This window comes from Ambystoma mexicanum, chromosome 1q (genome assembly GCF_040938575.1).
Source record: "Ambystoma mexicanum isolate Mex_15411 chromosome 1q, UKY_AmexF1_1, whole genome shotgun sequence".
Lineage (NCBI taxonomy): Eukaryota > Metazoa > Chordata > Amphibia > Caudata > Ambystomatidae > Ambystoma > Ambystoma mexicanum.
This window is the reverse complement of record NC_090922.1, coordinates 1,119,010,288-1,119,027,828: the sequence shown is the minus strand read 5'-3', so window position 1 is coordinate 1,119,027,828 and position 17,541 is coordinate 1,119,010,288. Positions and strand designations below refer to the sequence as shown.

Genomic DNA, 17,541 nt, shown 5'->3' with positions numbered 1-17,541 from the left:
CTATGGACTACACACAGGAATGGTACACCCAAAATTCTCACCAATCTGGAAGACACACAAAAGAGTGATTTTATAGGATTTCTGAATGGCTTCCAAGGACTCTTTTTAGAACAATCAGAAGTGATAACCTCCTATGTCCTTGAATAAGTATACCACGTTGAAGCTGGAAATAATCAGAGGAACCTGGCTCCAAAACCTAATCGTCCCAGGTGGTTCTACTTAGGCTTGAAAAAAAAGAGAATCCCATATCTGAGTTTGATGCACACTCCATTCCCTGCATTGGCAAGCAATTTAAACTGGTTGGACAGTCCGAATGCATAGCTACGTTAGACCTCACAAAAGGGTATTGGTATAATGCCCTATATCTGCATGACAAAGAGAAGCCCACCTGTGCCACACCTCGGCATTGTTTTATTTGTGGTAGTACCCTTCACGTAGCCTTGGCCCGCAGCCACTTTCAAAAGACTCATGGGCCATCTTCTACAACAACATTAGGACTAGGTTGGTGCATATTTGGATGATGTAATCATCTGTAGTTCCACCTGGGAAGACCACATATCTGTGAATTACTTTGGTTACCCTATTGGGAATAGAGTAATGAAACTACAAATTACCCACGTCCAGGCCATTCGAAGTGTCTTCATACCATAAAGGAAAAAAGGTCTAAGGTCATTGTTAGGGCTCATAGGCTATTAGAAGTGACGTAGTCTGGAATTCTCCCTCTATGCCAGGCTGATATGTTCTCAAAAGAGCCAAAAATCTTGAAATGGAGTGAGCCAAGTATATGATAATTTGCACATCCAACAGGCGGCTTATGTCATCTGCCAGAAATCACGCCAGATTTAAACCAACCCTTCACATCACAGATAGAAGTGTCAAGTGTAGGGCTAGGGCCCATCCTAAGACAAACTCAAGACCAAGAAGAAAAAAGAGACTCTGTATGCAACAACTGGACAAGAGTGCCTAGCCATCGAGTGGGCAGTGGAGACTCTATGGTTCTATTTATCTTGAAGACACTGCATTTTAGTAGCAGATCATAGCACTTTGGTCTGGCTATTCTCAGGTCTCTACTGCGGTACTATTTTCTCCTGATATTTGAACCAAAGTGAGTGTAGAAGCCCAATATGAAGGAAAAGAATGCTTGTTTATTGCAATGGTTCACAGCACTTTATTTTTCTCTTGTCTACATGTGTAGGTGTGGGCGAAACTGCCGAAATTCTCTGTGCAGAGAAATTGACGAATTCTGGTCAACATCCACCGCTTCACCAGTTTCTCAAGTGGAGCGAAATTGGGAATTTCAGACGTCATACAACCCAAAATGTTGTTTTTTGGACTTTTTGCCCCTGACGCTTCAGGTAATTAGGATGCTGCAAAATGTTTCAGACCCCGAATTACCTGACATTTTAGCCAACAACCACTGAAAAAAAACGTAATTTCAGAACGGAAAACAAACTGTGTCAAAAGAGGGAGTTCAAAACAGAATCTGTACCACTGCTGTAGCGAAACAGGAAATTAATTTTTCCTATTTCACTTTGCTGGGGGTAATTTTGCCCACCCGTACACAAGAGTGGAAGTAAACATATGAATGCAGACCTTTTATTTCACTTATCAGGAGAAACTAGTGCAGAGCAGAGGTATAGTCCTGGGAATGCCGGAAGTATGTTAGCTGCGAAAGAGTCAAGCTGAAGCTGAGGAGTGGTGAGAACACCAGGGAGTGACATATGTGTGGATGTGGACGATGTCAGGACCAGAGCCATCACCTGTTGTGAGGACACTGAGAGACCTACCCTCCTGAGTCTTGCAGAGATGCAGGGCCATTTGTAAGAGTCCAGCGAGAAAGGCAGAACAAGCCCGGTAGTATGAGACTACACTAGGGAGATGGAGAAGAGGTGAGGAGTATGTGCAGAGAGGCCCAGTCCGAGATGGAGAAGAGGCGAGGAGTATGTGTAGAGAGCCCCAGTCCTAGATGGAGAAGAGGTGAGGAGTATGTGTAGAGAGCCCCAGTCCTAGATGGAGAAGAGGTGAGGAGTATGTGTAGGGAGCTCCAGTCCTAGATGGAGAAGAGGTGAGGAGTATGTGTAGAGAGCCCCAGTCCTAGATGGAGAAGAGGTGAGGAGTATGTGTAGGGAGCCCCAGTCCTAGATGGAGAAGAGGTGAGGAGTATGTGTAGAGAGCCCCAGTCCTAGATGGAGAAGAGGTGAGGAGTATGTGTAGAGAGCCCCAGTCCGAGATGTAGAAGAGGTGAGGAGTATATGTAGAGAGCCCCAGTCCTAAATGGAGAAGAGGTGAGGAGTATGTGTAGAGAGCCCCAGTCCTAGATGGAGAAGAGATGAGGAGTATGTGTAGAGAGGCCGCTGATGTGAAGAAAACCCATGTCAAGCTAAAGTGCAGTCATGAGGTTAGCATGGAAGAAACTCTGGATACGGTGAGTGCAGGCTTGAGACTGGATGCCCAAGAGCAAAACGAATGGCAAGACGAGCGGCAAGAGGAAGAAAGGAGACTGAGGCTGGATGGTGAGGATGAGCAACACCAGTAACAAAGCCACCCCCTGACAGTTCAGAGATAAAACCTTGCAATTTGGGAATTGATATCTGTGTTCCCATATCCCTCTGGGGGAGGGTATTTTAAGGAAGTGTTAAAGTGGAGACAGATTGCATTTTGGGAATTCTCATATTGATCTTACGGACTGGGCATATGAAAAAGTAGCTAAAGCGAAAATGTCTTCTACTGTTGGAATTGAAGTCAGCATTCCGATATATCACTGAGGAAGACACTATGTGAAGAATGGGAAATGTAAAGAAAACCTGCATTGTGTGTATTGAAGTTTATATTCCCATATCCCTCTGAAGAAGAGGTTGTGTGGGGAAGTGTTACCATGGAGTAAGAGCAAGGGTAAAGTGACAAGATATTGCATGGTGGAAGGGAAGGGAGCACTCCCATATTTCTCTGAGGAAGAGGCTGTGTGAAGAGGCCTTAGCATGGCGAAACCTTGGCTTTTGTTGAAATTGAAGTCTGCATTCGCAGAACCTTATGGTAAAGACACTGGGAGGACCAAAAACATATCCGGGGAACTGAAGTCTAAATTCAAAATATTGTGGGGAATTGACTTGGGGCTTCATTACAAGTTTGGAGGTAGCCATGCCCTTAATAAGGGCATGGCTACCTCCAAACTCGGGTCTGGGTCCGTGGTCCCTGAATGGGGAAATACCGGATCATTCCGACTTTGGAGGGCCTGGTATTTCCCCATTCAGGGAACCCGGACCATCCCCATTCCCATTCGAGCCCCCATAGGGCTCAATGGGAATGGGGAGGGAGCTAACAACGGGCCTGTCAATAACGGGCCCGTTGTTAGCTCCCTGGTCCCCTCGCGGGACCCGCTAAGGCCGTCTGGTAAAACCAGACATCAGAGCGGGTCCCGTAAGGGGACCTCGTAATAGGGCGGTATCCACCCTCCCATTACTGTTTTTTTCCTCCCCACGACCCCTCCAGCACTATTTGAAATGTCGTCAGGGCTAGTATGATAGTCGCTTGTTTTGTTCCTCCCCTCCCTTTCTGCGCCCCTCTCCCTCACCTTTTGTTTTTCTCCGGCTCTACCAGAAATGTCGTCAGGCCTAGTACGGTAGTCGCCTGTCTGTTTCCATTTCCTTCCCACTCTCCCCCTCCCTTCCTTATCTATGTCTTAGCTCTTGCACTATCTGAAATGTCGTCAGGCCGAGTACGATAGTTAAGTTCACATCCTTACTGTTCATGGCCTGTAAGAATGTGGTTGTATTTTCCCTTGTTCGCTCCCTTGCCTTGAAGCGCTTTGAAACACATTGTGTATAGGCACTATATAAATAAACGATCATTTCATATCATATCATATCATATGGGTTTAACGGCACCAGCACCTTTACCGGTGCCGTTAAACACATACCGCCCGGATCGTAATGAGGCCCTTAGTCTATCCAGATTACTGACTGGGATTTGAAATACATGTTCACAGGACTCTCTTAGGAAACAACATAGTGTGACAAGACTGCCTGCTGGGATCTGAAGTCCAAGTTCCCAGATGAACGTGAGAAAAAGACTGCAAGGAGAGTGCCCAAGAGTGACCGCATGTGGGGCACTAACATCGAAGTACGTAGGGCTGCTGAAGGAAGCGATCAAGCCCCCCCGTGGTCATAGTCCAGGCCAACCTGAGAGACACACACCACCTCACAGGAACAATATTAAATAAAAGTCTTAACATTGTTTTATGTTATCTATTACAAGATCGCCACAGTGCTACTGCACAACTTCTTAAGTGTGTTATAGCCACAGGTATCCCTGTGTACAAAGCTTCCAGTTCTGACCATGGTAAAGAAGACGGCTTCAGAACAAATGTCAGCTTACCTTTCTGGTATCCCACGCAGCAGTTCTCTTTTGTGTTTACTTGCTTGCATGTTGGGAGCTAAGATCCTTTTTCTGTGGGTGTAAGTTGGAATTCGGGCAACAATACCTCGATTGAAATTATCTGATCAAATACAAAAGAACACATATGGATATACAATATAATTAAAAACATATCAAATGCCATGTCTTTAAAAACAATACTTTGTGTTGATCCTAACTACATTATTTGGAAGTGTTGGTTTCATTTTAGTGCAATCGAATTATGCATTGCACAAAACCTCCCTAGAGATCCCTGTGAAGAAACTGGCAGAACCTGTGGGAATGCAGAATCTCACGATAAACACCTTTTAATTTCTGGTATTACTCGCACAAACTGTCATTTTAAAAACAACTTTTGTCAGCCAAAGACAGACATTTGTTATGTTATCTTGATTTACACCACGCACTGCTACCATTTGCATGGTCCCCAGGCGCTCTCGTGGCTCTATAAGAAAGAGGGTGGGGTAGCTTAGTGAGGGAAGAGGGATAGGACAGAGGTTGTGCTCTTCCGTTGATGCTTGCAGAACCAGGAGAAATTGGCATCTGTGCGTCAGTTTTCTGAGTGTTCTTTGATTGTGTGCACTGGCTTGTTGTGTCCCGAGGGGTAAAGCCCAGTTTCTGGGTTGTTTGTCGTTTGCGGTTGTCTGTTGTGGTTTGTGTAGTTTTGTGTGTAGTTTGGCTGGCCCTTTTTGGTGTGTGTGGTTCTTGGGAGGTATGTGGGAGAGGAGCAAGGTTGGTTAGTACAGTGGTAAACTTCAGCGTGCAGCAAGTTGTCCACACAGTGGCAAGATTCAAAGAACAGCAGTACCCTATTCAGTCAAGTGACTATATTCAAAAATGTGGCTGAATTTAAACACAGTGGCTGTACTCAAAAAAGCAACTAAATTCAATGCAGTGTCTATGCTCACAAATGCACCTAGATTCTATACAGTGGTTATGCTCAAAATGAGCCTAGCTTCAATACAGTGGTTATGCTAAATAAAATGCACCTTTATTCAATGCAGTGGCTATGCTCAAAATACACCTAGATTCAATACATTGGCTATGCTCTAAAATGCACATAGATTCAATACACTGGCTATCCTAAGAAATGCACCTAGGTGAAATACAATGGCTATGCTAAAAGAAATGCACCTAGATTCAATCCAGTGGCTATACTCAAAATGCACCTAGATTCAATACAATGGCTATGCTAAAAAAAATGCACCTAGCGTCAATACAGTGGGTATGCCAAATAAAATGCACCTAGATTCAATACAGTGGCCATGCCCTAAAATGCACCCGAACCAATACAAAAACGTTTTTTTTGTTCTATCAAAAACGTCCAACAATGACAGAAGCATTTTTAAGTTCGCCTGTTTGGGGCTCATCGGTGTGATATAGTAGGCATGGGGATATAGATGTTCTCCTGAACATTACTTTGCAGGGTTTATGCTGTGGATTGCAGCAGCCACGAGTCCAAATTTGCTTTATGTTTGTGTTCACGGATTTTCAGACAAATACCGAATTATGGCTCAGCAAATATATGTGTAGGAATCCATGTGTGCCAAATACGTCACGATAAAGGACTAGCAGGGATACCGAGCTCCCCTTGCACCGCAGATAGCGGGAGTGGGGCGCAGTCACCTCCCTCTGGCTAGAGGAAGCCACAGAAAGGAGAGCACAGGGACTCTGCACTCCAGCACACCTGTTTTCTCCTCCCCACACCCTCATCCCAGGCCCCACTGTCACGGGCAGTGAGTGATGCCTGGAGGAATCCTGCAAGAAGGAGCAGATACAGGTACCTCTGTATTTGATGGCAATATGTGGGAATAGGGTGAGTACCTGAGGTGTGATATCAGTACCTAACACTAGCATAAGAACCTGGACTGTTGATAGAAGCAGTACCTGGCAATGCTGTACATTCAGGCATGTCATGGCAATTGCTGTCCATGCTACATGTACCTGGGAATTTGATGGCAACACCTGGTAGTGGAGAGAATACCCGAGCCTTTGATGGCAATATCTGGGCTGATTATTTGGGCATTTGATGGCAAAAACTAAGAATGTGCGACTCACTGGGAATCTGATGGCAATACCTGGCAACACATAACACATTTTCACGACGCAAGAGCAAAAACACTCCGCTTTATCAATGATTTTGTAACAAGCAGTTTTGCACTCATTGGTGCTTCATATTAGTAAAAGCAAATGTAACAGCAAATATGGATGCACTTGTGCAAACGTTTCAAGGATTCTAGAAGTATCTTCGGTTGGTTTTGTGGGGTCTGCATAACCTCCAGTTAATTGTCGCAGATCAGAGATCAGCAAATCCAAATGAATGATTGCAGCACGGGAGCTTTATTCCATGTGAAAGGCTGCCACTCTGTGATCTCCTGTGCACACATGGCACCAACTCGTGGCACTGCACTGGGCATGTTTTCCTGTTTTCTCCTGAGCTGTGATGTAAAGATCCCAATGTGCAAAGACTAGCTATCGATTAACGTGATATATGCATCTATATGCTGCCACGAGTTCGCTGGTAATGGTAGAAACATGCAGTTCTTTGATGCCATCTGTTCCTGCTGCCCGCCAGAGTGTGGGCCGAGGGAGAGGCATCGCTCCTTGTGAATACCATAAAAACTAGAAGGATCGGGCCGGCTGTTGAAGGAAAGAGTGATCCGCCTTGGCATTCTTTTTTCGTATGTATTTGCAGTTCAAACAATGATTTAACACCCATTTGCATAGTTGTTCCTTAATGTATGCATGGCAGTCATCTGCAGGAGTTTGGCAGCAATGGATAGTTCAGTGCTGGAAGATCCAAGCGCACATCAAGGATGTCTCCAAGCATAAGCAACACAATATGGCCAGTATCTTCGCCACCGTTGCAACGGGCGAAACACATGTCGACGACTGCTAAGCATATGCAAATGCATACCCAATTATTGTTTTTCGTCCAAATAAATGCAAGAAATGCTGCCAGGAGAAGCTGTGCTTTCCATGTGCAGCCTGAGCCGGGGCGATCCTTCTACTTTGTGCTTGGCTTCATCCTCGCAGAGTGGGGACCTTTCAAGTCCAGGGGTGGACTGGCCTATAGGGAACTCTGGAGATTTCCCGGCAGGCCCCTGCACCCTGGGCATCTTTTGTGCGGTAATTTTATTTCCACATTTTCTCATAGGAAAATTGTTGGGCTTGCTGAAAACCTGTACAATGGGGCAACTTATTTCCAGGGCCTCTTTTGGTTCCCAGCCGACCCTAAAATCAAACCCACAGCATATGCATGATAGACCTCTTATGGCACCTTGACCCTGCCATCGAGTTCCCTATGAAAACCACACGTGGCAACTTCCGCATGATTGACAGATCGGGTCTGTCCTAAAACATGTTCAGAATATCCCCCGACCCAAAAGGGGAACATTGTAAACTTCCCCTCCCCATATTTAAAAAACGTGTTTTCCCTTATGTGCAGAAATGCCCTCATCCATCACTGCACATAATGGAAAAAAGTGAGCACCATTAAGCCCCTCCTTCTAAACCCCTTTGCTATGTAATTTACAGGAGGGTCACTAATGACCTTACTGCACCATGTACTGTGGCGGTCTGATCTGCTGCTATCACAAAAATCAGAAATGAGCAAGAACTTTCTCAGAAATATTGGATGCAGTATTTCTGGGAATGTACATGTTCAACCACCAGTAAGACTATAAAGTTAGGATAGTGCTGTGAGCCTCAGATTTCCACATGCAGTAACAGGGTCAAACAACCTACATTACTTGTAATGAGCCCGTACTAGCCTAAAGGTATTGTTACTTTACACATCACAAGGTCAGGCAAAGAAAAGACATCTCAAAGTTGTGCAATAGTAACACAACTTTAACTCTTTATCAGATGCATCTATGTGAAGTGGTTGTCGTGCACATTTGAGCAAGAATTTTTCATCAGGCGCAATGTATGTAATCGAAATTCAATATTAGGATCTTCTTTATTGTGATTCACTATATTATCACCTGGGAGCTACTTGTCAGAGTGTAGGAAGCATCTAGTGCAAGCTTAAGGTCTTGCAGATGGTGCAGCTGGTGTAGAAATCCACGGATAAAACAGGCCTTTTCAATGCTTTGACAGTAAGCACCAAAACCTCCTTAAACTGTGAGAGGTGAAGTAACATCTCAATGTTCATATTCTTAACCCCTTTTTTAAACAGTATTTTTTAAGTCCAACTTTGCTTGGCATGAATTCATGCAGATGATTAAATATGCAATAATTACATGCGACGGCAGTTGAAAAGAATGACCAATTTACACACATAAACAGTTCACTATACAATTGATTAAGCAACCAAATGTCAAACAAGTAATCAGTAGGTCGATTAATATCTACTTAAGGGCTGAGAGCAATTTCAATTTATATCAAAATAAATTATCTCCCATTCACAACTTGAGCATGCATCCCCAGTTATCTTTCAACCCAACAGCCGTACCAGAATAGCTATTGCATCTTTGTTTTTGTAAAAAATAGATCCAGTGTCAAGGCATTCATCAAAAGCACCGGTAGTTCCCCTGACCCCAAATCAATGATATGGTATGATGATATGGCATTTATAACGCGCCTATACACAAGTGTTTCAAGGCGCAACGAGGCAAGGGAGGGGAAAATAGAGGGAAGACAGACAAGATCCTACTAGGCCGGGTGACATTGAGATCACGCAAGTGCGGGGGGAATGAGCGGGGGGGAGCAGAGGAGGCAGTGCAGTACATAGGATAACAGTAAAATAAATAAATAAGACAATAAATAACAGTGCGGCCAGCTGGTGGCAAGTGCAAGGGTAAGTGCAGGCGTCGGGTGGCAAGTGCTGGTAGGGGCTGTAGGGATACAGAACAGTCCCTGAGTGCAAGGGTTGCCAGGGGGGCAGTGCAGGTGTGCAGCTGGCGGGGAGGGGACCTGGGTCTGCGATCAGAGGGTAGCCAGGTAACCAGTGCAATAACATCTCGATACTAAATGTTCTACACAGTGTCTAAAGTTGCCCATTCCAGAAATAGGCATCTTAAGCTCTCCACACCTACAACACAAATTCTACAACAATAATCTTTGTTGCCGATCTATGAAGATTTCTTCTCATATTTTTACCAGACTTGTACTACAAGCATTTTTGGACACAGCTAGTCTTCCCTACAAAAAAGCTAACATTACCATGATTTTTGATTTGGTATTCAAGCATGACAGGTTCATAGATATTCCTCACTAAGGCAAGATTTGAAAGAATTCTTAAAACATTTTAGGATTTGACAGTGAGCCTGGTTTGTAGCTAGGTGATCATCAGCTAACATTGTATTTTGCAATAAACGAATCATATTTGAAAGCAGGATTAGAAAAGAGAACATTCTTCTTTTTTTTCAAAAAATTAGACTCGCCTGAAAAGCCAGTGTGGAGTGAAGAACTCACATTTAAAAATGTGGGAACTGGGGCACTGTCGAGCGAGGAAGATGTCTGCTTAACTGCAGTGCTCTGCCGGGCGGCACAAAAATTCTTATCCTTCGTCGTATCAAGTCTCTATCCGGTGCTGGGACTCTGCTGAGCTGACCTCGAGGAACACTGGGACCCATCAGTCGACCCGAAGGCCTAGAGGAGACAGCTCTTCGGGTGCCCCGCCTGACTGGCTTGCGCCTGTGGTCGCCTGCTCTCAGGCCGAGGAGGCCTCCTGATTTGGAGCAATACTGCAAGCTGCTGGGAGGGGAGCTCACTGTCCCCGTGGAGTATCCTGGTTGCCTCCCTGAGTGTGCCCCCAGCCAGGCCAGTGCCTGTGGCCACCCGCTATTGGGCTGTGGAGACCTCCTGGGCTGTAGCAACACTGTGGGAGGCTGAGGGACGAGCCTGCGGCTGCTGCAGCATATCTGGCTGCCTGCAGGGCTGTGCAGTGGCCGGATGCACTGCCTGACCCCCGCCCCACCCAGCAGACGCTCGGTGTGGTGTTCCTGGAAGCAGCGACGGCTTGCAGTGGTGTCGGGCCACACGCTTTGAAATTATTCTGGGGAAAGTGAGGCGGACCCGTTGAGGCTCCTCCATTACTAGTACACACCAGCCTGATGCTTCATGGGGGAGGTTCTGGTTCCCTAGGGTAAGCACTGCAACAATGCATCGCTCCTGCCCCTGGCAACCCTTGGCTGCCTGCGGGTGTCCTGACCTGCCGTGGAATCACATGGCACCATATAATCCGTAGGGAAACCCCACACACCACTGAACTCAGCAAGACAGCTGGTCACCGTCCTGCCTGCACCAAGGTTTGGGGATCCACGGACTGGCTGGCCAGTCTCCATGGAGGCATGGGGCCTCTTGTTTACACAGTGTGGATCTCTCTGGAACCCCCCCACAGCTGCCTGCCTGCCTGCTGGAACTTTCTATCCTCTGATTTGTGCCGACCGACTTGTGGCTCCTTGGGTTGAAGGGTCCATACTACTGGAGGGGGGCGAGTCCACACGATCCTGGACACCAGCTGGCCTGTGCACTGTGTCCCTGGTGCCCAACACCCTCCTGAGCCCGCCTGAGAGAGTGCATCAACCCACACCGGTGGGCCCCCTCCTGCTTCCACCCTCAGTTTCTCAACTACAATGCTCTGCGACCGGGATGATTGGAGGTGTGGTGTGGTGTGCCCCTATATCCTGGTCACGGACCGGGCCTCACACCTGCACAACTATTCAGCAACCGCAATCCAGCTGATAACAATAACCAAGAGGGCAGGAGGGGGGAAGAATTCAGGAGCCATGGATAAATTCCTCAAGGCGTCCCCCCCAGCAGACGCCGGAACACTCGGTTCCCGATCTCAAACAAATGATGGAGGCTATGAACAGAGGATTTGCAGCGGTCCACGAAAAACTTGACGATATTCGAGCCAACGTGTCATCAATCTGTTCACAGTTGGCGAAAGAGGTCCAACGAATAAACGAGACGGAAGAACGTATTGGCACCACAGAAGACAATGTACACAGTTTGCAAACTGCAGTTGCCTCGCTGACCAACAATGTCATGCATATAAAAAATAAATGCGATGATCTAGAATCCAGATCGTGGAGAAATATCATCTGTATTTTTTGTGGTGCCGGAGGATGCGCTTTCTGAGGCAATGGAACCTGTGGTGGAATGTCTGCTCAGGGAGCTTCTAGAGGATCCACAACTCTCTCCTTTCTTCGCCACTGAATGGGCCCACCAAGCCCTGGCCCTGCGCCCAAAGCTGGGAGATTTCCCCCCTGCCGATCATTGTCATACTCCTAAACTATTGTGCCAGGGACCACATACTGAGACTAGCTAGGGAGAAGAAAGAGTTGCAAATGGGATCCCAGGTTATCCAAATTTTCCCGGACTTCTCGGTCACAGTTCAACAGGAGGGACGCCATTTTAACAGGATCAAGAAAGTAATGCGGGAGCGTAATATCCAATATGCCATGCTCTTTCCGGCACGTCTCCGCTTGCAGTTTTGTGGGAAACTATACTCGTTCACCGTCCCGGAAGAGGCAATAAAATTCAATGAAAATCAAATCCCGTTGGATACCCTTGGCGACCACCCACCCTCTAATCATGTGCCAGACTGAACCCTTGTACTTGCTCGATTGCACTATACTGCTGTAACATGGCTAACTTGAAGTGTCCTTAAACTACCTGACGTAAGGTGCTATATTGTAATGGCAACTAATTTAAAGTGCCGCCATGATGGCAGCTGTCCCCCAAGCGATGGCTTTTTTTCCGGTTTCATGGCTGCCTGCTGTTACACGTGGGCCAGTTCTGGTTCAGTGGGGCTATAAGGGGGGGTGGAGGGGTAGAGGATGCACTACATTGCGAGTTGGGGAAGAGCAGTGTGGATGGGGGCGAGATTCATGGTAGGGGGGCGGGCGGAAAAGTACGTTAAAAATTGAATTGGTGGAATAGTTAGAAAACTCCTTGACAGGGGAGTGCAGGCGCCATATGCGCAAAACAATTCAGGAGGGAAAGTGTGGGTCAGGACAAGAACTGGCCATGGGGATAATGTCTGGTCTGCAGTATGACGATTAAAGAAATGAGTTGGAATATTAGGGGACTGGGGAACTACTCAAAGGCAAGGAAGATTGTGGCCTATGCAAACTGGCACAGGGTCAATGTCCTCTTATTACAGGAAACCCCCGCTAATCCAGATGTTTGTTGGAATATAGCGCCCGCCTGGGGGGTATATATACTACATCTCCTATTCAATCCAATCTTGTGGTGGGTTGACACTTATACACAAATCATTAAACCTCACCACATGGAAGACTCATATAGACACAAGGGGGCGATATGTCAGAGTGCACTGCTCCCTAGCGGGGACAAGAGCTGTCTGCTTGTAAACACCTATGGCCCGAATGTAGACTCCCTCGAGTTCTTTGATGAAGTACTCAGAGTTATCTCCTCTTAAGGCCTGATAATTTGAGGGTTGGGGGGGCATGTATCTGATCCTGGATTTGGGACTTGGAGGTCCTCCAACTAAGAGACATCTGGAGCCTCAGACACCCGATGGCCCGAGTATTCACCTACTATTCGACAGCACACGACATGGCTTCGCACATCAATACCTTCCTGGTTTCTGGCATACTATTAAGGAGAATAACTGAGGCACACATTCAACCACGTACACTGTCTGACCACTCCCCTGTAATCCTTCATATGCGAACTGATTGACCCCCTCACCAAGCTTACTGCTGGAGATTCAAGTTGGATGCTTTGAAATACATTGGGCCTCATTCTGACCCTGCCGTTCTGGAAACAAGGGTGCCGGTAAGCTTACCAGCACTGTTGTTTCTGGACCGGAATATGACAGGTGTGCCTGCCGGAGCCGCCGTGCCCGAAAAGTCTGACCCTGCCGGGCACAGCGGCCAAGGTAGGCAGACCGGTCACAGAAACACCTGCACCGTTAGCAATGGTGCCAGTGCTTCCGTGGTCCCCACTCCCATAGAGTCCTATGGGAATCTATGGGAATGGGGACTTACAATTTACTGGCGCATTACTTTTTAGGCCGCAGGGGTTGTAATCTCCCGGTGGCACTGGGAAATCAGGCGCCGGTAAATATTTATGGGTCTGGCGGCAACTGGCCGGTAGCACCAGCACGGTTACCGCCGGACACGTAATAAGGCCCATTGTCTTTAAATACGACATTAAAACCAACATAGAATCCTTCTTTTCTAAAAATAAAGACGGAGATACATCTCATCTCAGGGAATCCGTTGGCAAGCGTTCAAAGTATTTATATGGGGAATGTCAATCTCCAGGGAGGCGGGCATACCCAAAACAATTAGGATGGACCTCCAAAAAGCAAAGACCGCCTCAAGACTCCTGAGAGAGAACACGCCCGGACGTCAGACTGCAACACACTGGTGACTATCCGCTTTGAGCTGGAATAATTTGGGTTGCATGCTGAACATGAGGTCCGGTTATTTGCTTGTCCTGTGGCAGCCAGGAAGTATGGGGAAGGGGAACGCCCTGGTAGGACACTGGCCAGAGTGGTCAGAACTGAGCGAGGACAATACTGCGTGGATAGCATACTAGATAATCTGGGGGTAGCCAAAAGCAGCGACCAAGACGTCCTGGACGTGTTCCGCAGATTCTATGGCTCGCTATATGGAGCAAACCTTCACCACGACCCTTCAGACATAATGGCCTGGTTGGAGACGTTAGGTTCTCAAGAATCAGCCCCAGATGCGTTGCTAGGGGGGGGCTGAGGGGACTATAGCCCCGGGTCTTTTGGTTGTAGCTCCGGATAGAAGCTCAGGGGTTACAACCAAAAAGGCTAGTTTGCCCCCAGTCCCGACAGTCCCAACATTTGCATAGCCCCAGATCTTTTGCAGACCTAGCAACACCCCTGCTCAGCCCCTAAGTGACAGAAAGCTTCAGTGCTCCCCTTACTGTGGTCGAGCTAGTGTCTGCAATCAGAGATCACCCTAGCGACAAAGCTCCTGGCCCTGACGGTCTAACAGCTTAGTTCTACCGGGAATACTGCGCCTTGCTGGATCCCCGTCTAATGGAGGTCTGGGACAAGTCATTGATCAATTCTGTGCTCCCAAAATCCATGCGAGAGGCCACCATCACAGTGCTATTGAAACCTGGGAAACCTGATAATGAGTGGGGGTCTTCCCGCCCCCTCTGCCTCATGAACGTTGACACAAAAATCTTTGCAAAAGTGCTTGCTAAATGTACCCTTCCATTGCTTCCTCATATTGTCCATCATGATCAGGCGGGGTTTGTCCCTGCAAGGGCTACTTCCCTTAATATTAGACAACTGTTTAATGTGCTTGCAAGAATAGACCTGAACTCTGAGGCAGTGGTGGTTACACTTGATGCCCAGAAAGCATTTGATATGGTCTCCTGGAATACCTGTATTTTGTTCTGGACAAAATGGGCTTTGGCCCTGAGATGCTCCGATTTATCAAACTCCTGTACACAGCCCCCCTCGGAAGGGTAATGGTCAACTCCTGTCTGTCTGATCAGTTCCTGTTGGGAAGGGGCACACGCCAAGGGTGTCCCTTTTCTCCTATATTGTTTGCACTGGCCATCGAGCCTATGGCAGAATTTGTACGGGACCGGCACCAACACTGGAGTATTCATCTCCTGGGCTTGCCAGAAATCATCTCACTTTATGCAGACGATGTATATACGCAACCCTCTAGTCAACTTAGACTCTATTATGAGAGACATTACACGCTTTGGTGAGTACTCGAGGTTCGTAATATATTATACTAAACCTGAGATTTTCTCCCTGACGGAATACACCAGGGAACCACAGGGGCGTTTACCCTACGCTGGTCCCCCAAAGGCATTAGGTACCTAGGGATGCAGATTGCCCGCGATAGAGCCTCTCTCATATTGGACAACTACATTGAAGGCTATGTCAGGGATAAGGTCGCCAAGTGGTCCCCACTTCCAATATCGCTGGCGGATAGGCTCTCCCTAGTTAAGATGATCCTGTTGCCCAAATTACTTTATACCTTTACCAACGTTCCACTCTGGCCATGCAAGGCATTCTTCGCCACGATACACAACATGCTATGGCAGTTCCTATGGCATGCAGAGACTGTGCGCAAGAAATGGGTTGACATGAGCCCCCCATATGCAGAAGGCGGATTCACTGCCCCTCACCTCGAAATCTATTGGTTAGCGGCCCAGGCCCAATTTGCATCTCACTGGTACAGGGCTGCAGCTCCGCCCCCTCATGTAAAGCTGCAAGAGCTGACCACAGGAAATTCAGATATTAGGACTCTCATCTTAGATGGGAGGTACAATGATCGCTGCCCATTCAACCCCGTAATTACTACACTACGTGCATGGTGCTTAATCTTTCTCTAGAATGGGGCACTTCACCCATATTACAAGTGGCTTCCCTTATGGAAATTCCAGTGAATTAGGCCCCACATTGGATAAAGCTGTGAGCAGACACTGGGAGGGTTTGGGGTACCATGTATTGGCTGATCTATTTCCTGATGGGTCCTTCATTTCCCCACAAACCTGGCGGCAGGAACATAAAGGCATGGCCACAGAACTGATACAATACTTTAGACTAAGAGCAGCAGTCACCGCGCTGTGGCCTAATTACCCTTAGGAACCCCCGGAAAATGCTGAATTGATGTACATTGCTAACTCTAGTGCCTGTCGGGGAATCCTTTCAACACTGTATAAAATGATCCTGCAGGAATGTGTGTCTGCATACCCGAAATGTTTACCTAAACTCCAGATTTAGACTCATGCAATACAAGTTACTGAACTGAATTTATTATACTCCCAGGAAATTGGGTAAGATGCCCGGCATGTGGGAGCAGACCTGCCCACGGTGCTACTGCCTGAACGTTGACCACATACACATGTTCTGGGAAAGCCCCTCCCTTGGAGAATTCTGGGTCTCAGTTCTGGAGAATTCTCGCCAAAATTGTCAATGTTACATTGGTACCCGCACCACTTGGGGGTGCTGTTTGGGGGTGGCCAGCATTTGCTAAAAAGCATCTCCGCTCATTTGTCAACATGGGTTGCATGATTGTTAAACAATATATACTGTTGAGATGGAAATACAAGCTCCCACCTTCCACGGAATCCTGGCTAGTGGACTTAATATGGGCCCAAAATTGTGAACAAGCTTATATTGAGACATTAGGCCTCATTACACGGTAGGCGGTAGGGGATTACCGGCACCGGTAAGGGTCCGGTGCCGGTAATCCCCTACCGCCCTACTACGAGGTCCCTCAGCAGGTCCCGTCCTTAACATGTGGTCTGCCCAGGCGTTATGGACGGTTCCCGCTGAGGGACCTCAAAGCTAATAACGGTACCGCAAATTGCGGTACCGTTATTAGCTCCTTCCCCATTCCCATTGAGTCCTATGGGGGCTCAAAGGGGAATGGGGAATGGTTCCCGGAATGGGGACTTACCGGTCCCAGAAAGGTCGGAATAGACCGGTAAGTCCCTATTCCGGGAACCCGGACTCCGACGGCAGTAGGGGGTAGCCATGGCACTTATAGCGCCATGGCTACCGCCTACCGTGTAATGAGGCCCATTGCCTACTACCTACAGACCTAAGGACACTTCAGCCTTAGTGCTAACTTCGAATCTAGGTGATACACCGTATATAGTAGTACTCTATCGCTGCATTTAGCCTAATCTGTCTGTACTTTGCCTATCTTGCCTGGCATTTGATCGTCGTACTTAGCCCATTTTTCGCCAACACTGTGGATACTGCATTTAGCCTAATACTTGATTGCTGCACGTAGCCTATTTGCTACAACATTATGTACTCCCACCTGCCCTACTTAGTCCCTCGAACATCCTTCACCAATCTTCTGATAGTTATATTTTGCACTATTGCATACTTCACCATGTCAACAACTCTGCCCCTAGAGGGCCCAGGTGCCCACATCCAATTCATCTCCAAATCCCCTTGCAACATAGCACAGAGAAACTATAGACTCCGGGCACGACTCCCTAAAATATTCGAACCCATCAAGAAATATAACATTAATCTGGGCCACCTTCGACCCAAACTACTCCCACCTCTGGAAACTACAGCTCTTCCCAACTACAAACCCTATCCTAAAAGAAGTAAGCCCACGGCCAACCCACCTCTTACGGTACAGCCAGACCCTGACCTAAAAGCTGCGTTAATCAATGCCAGAT

The 17,541-nt window shown here is 47.3% G+C and overlaps 1 protein-coding gene across 1 annotated transcript in view; it reads right to left on the bottom strand.

The window, feature by feature from the left end:
• Nucleotides 1-17,541, bottom strand: part of AKNAD1 (AKNA domain containing 1) — an 869,453-nt gene that overhangs the window by 72,060 nt on the left and 779,852 nt on the right. The window contains exon 17 of the mRNA XM_069641860.1: nt 4,375-4,495. Coding sequence (XP_069497961.1) covers nt 4,375-4,495 — 121 coding nt within the window. The remainder of the gene's footprint in view (nt 1-4,374; nt 4,496-17,541) is intronic.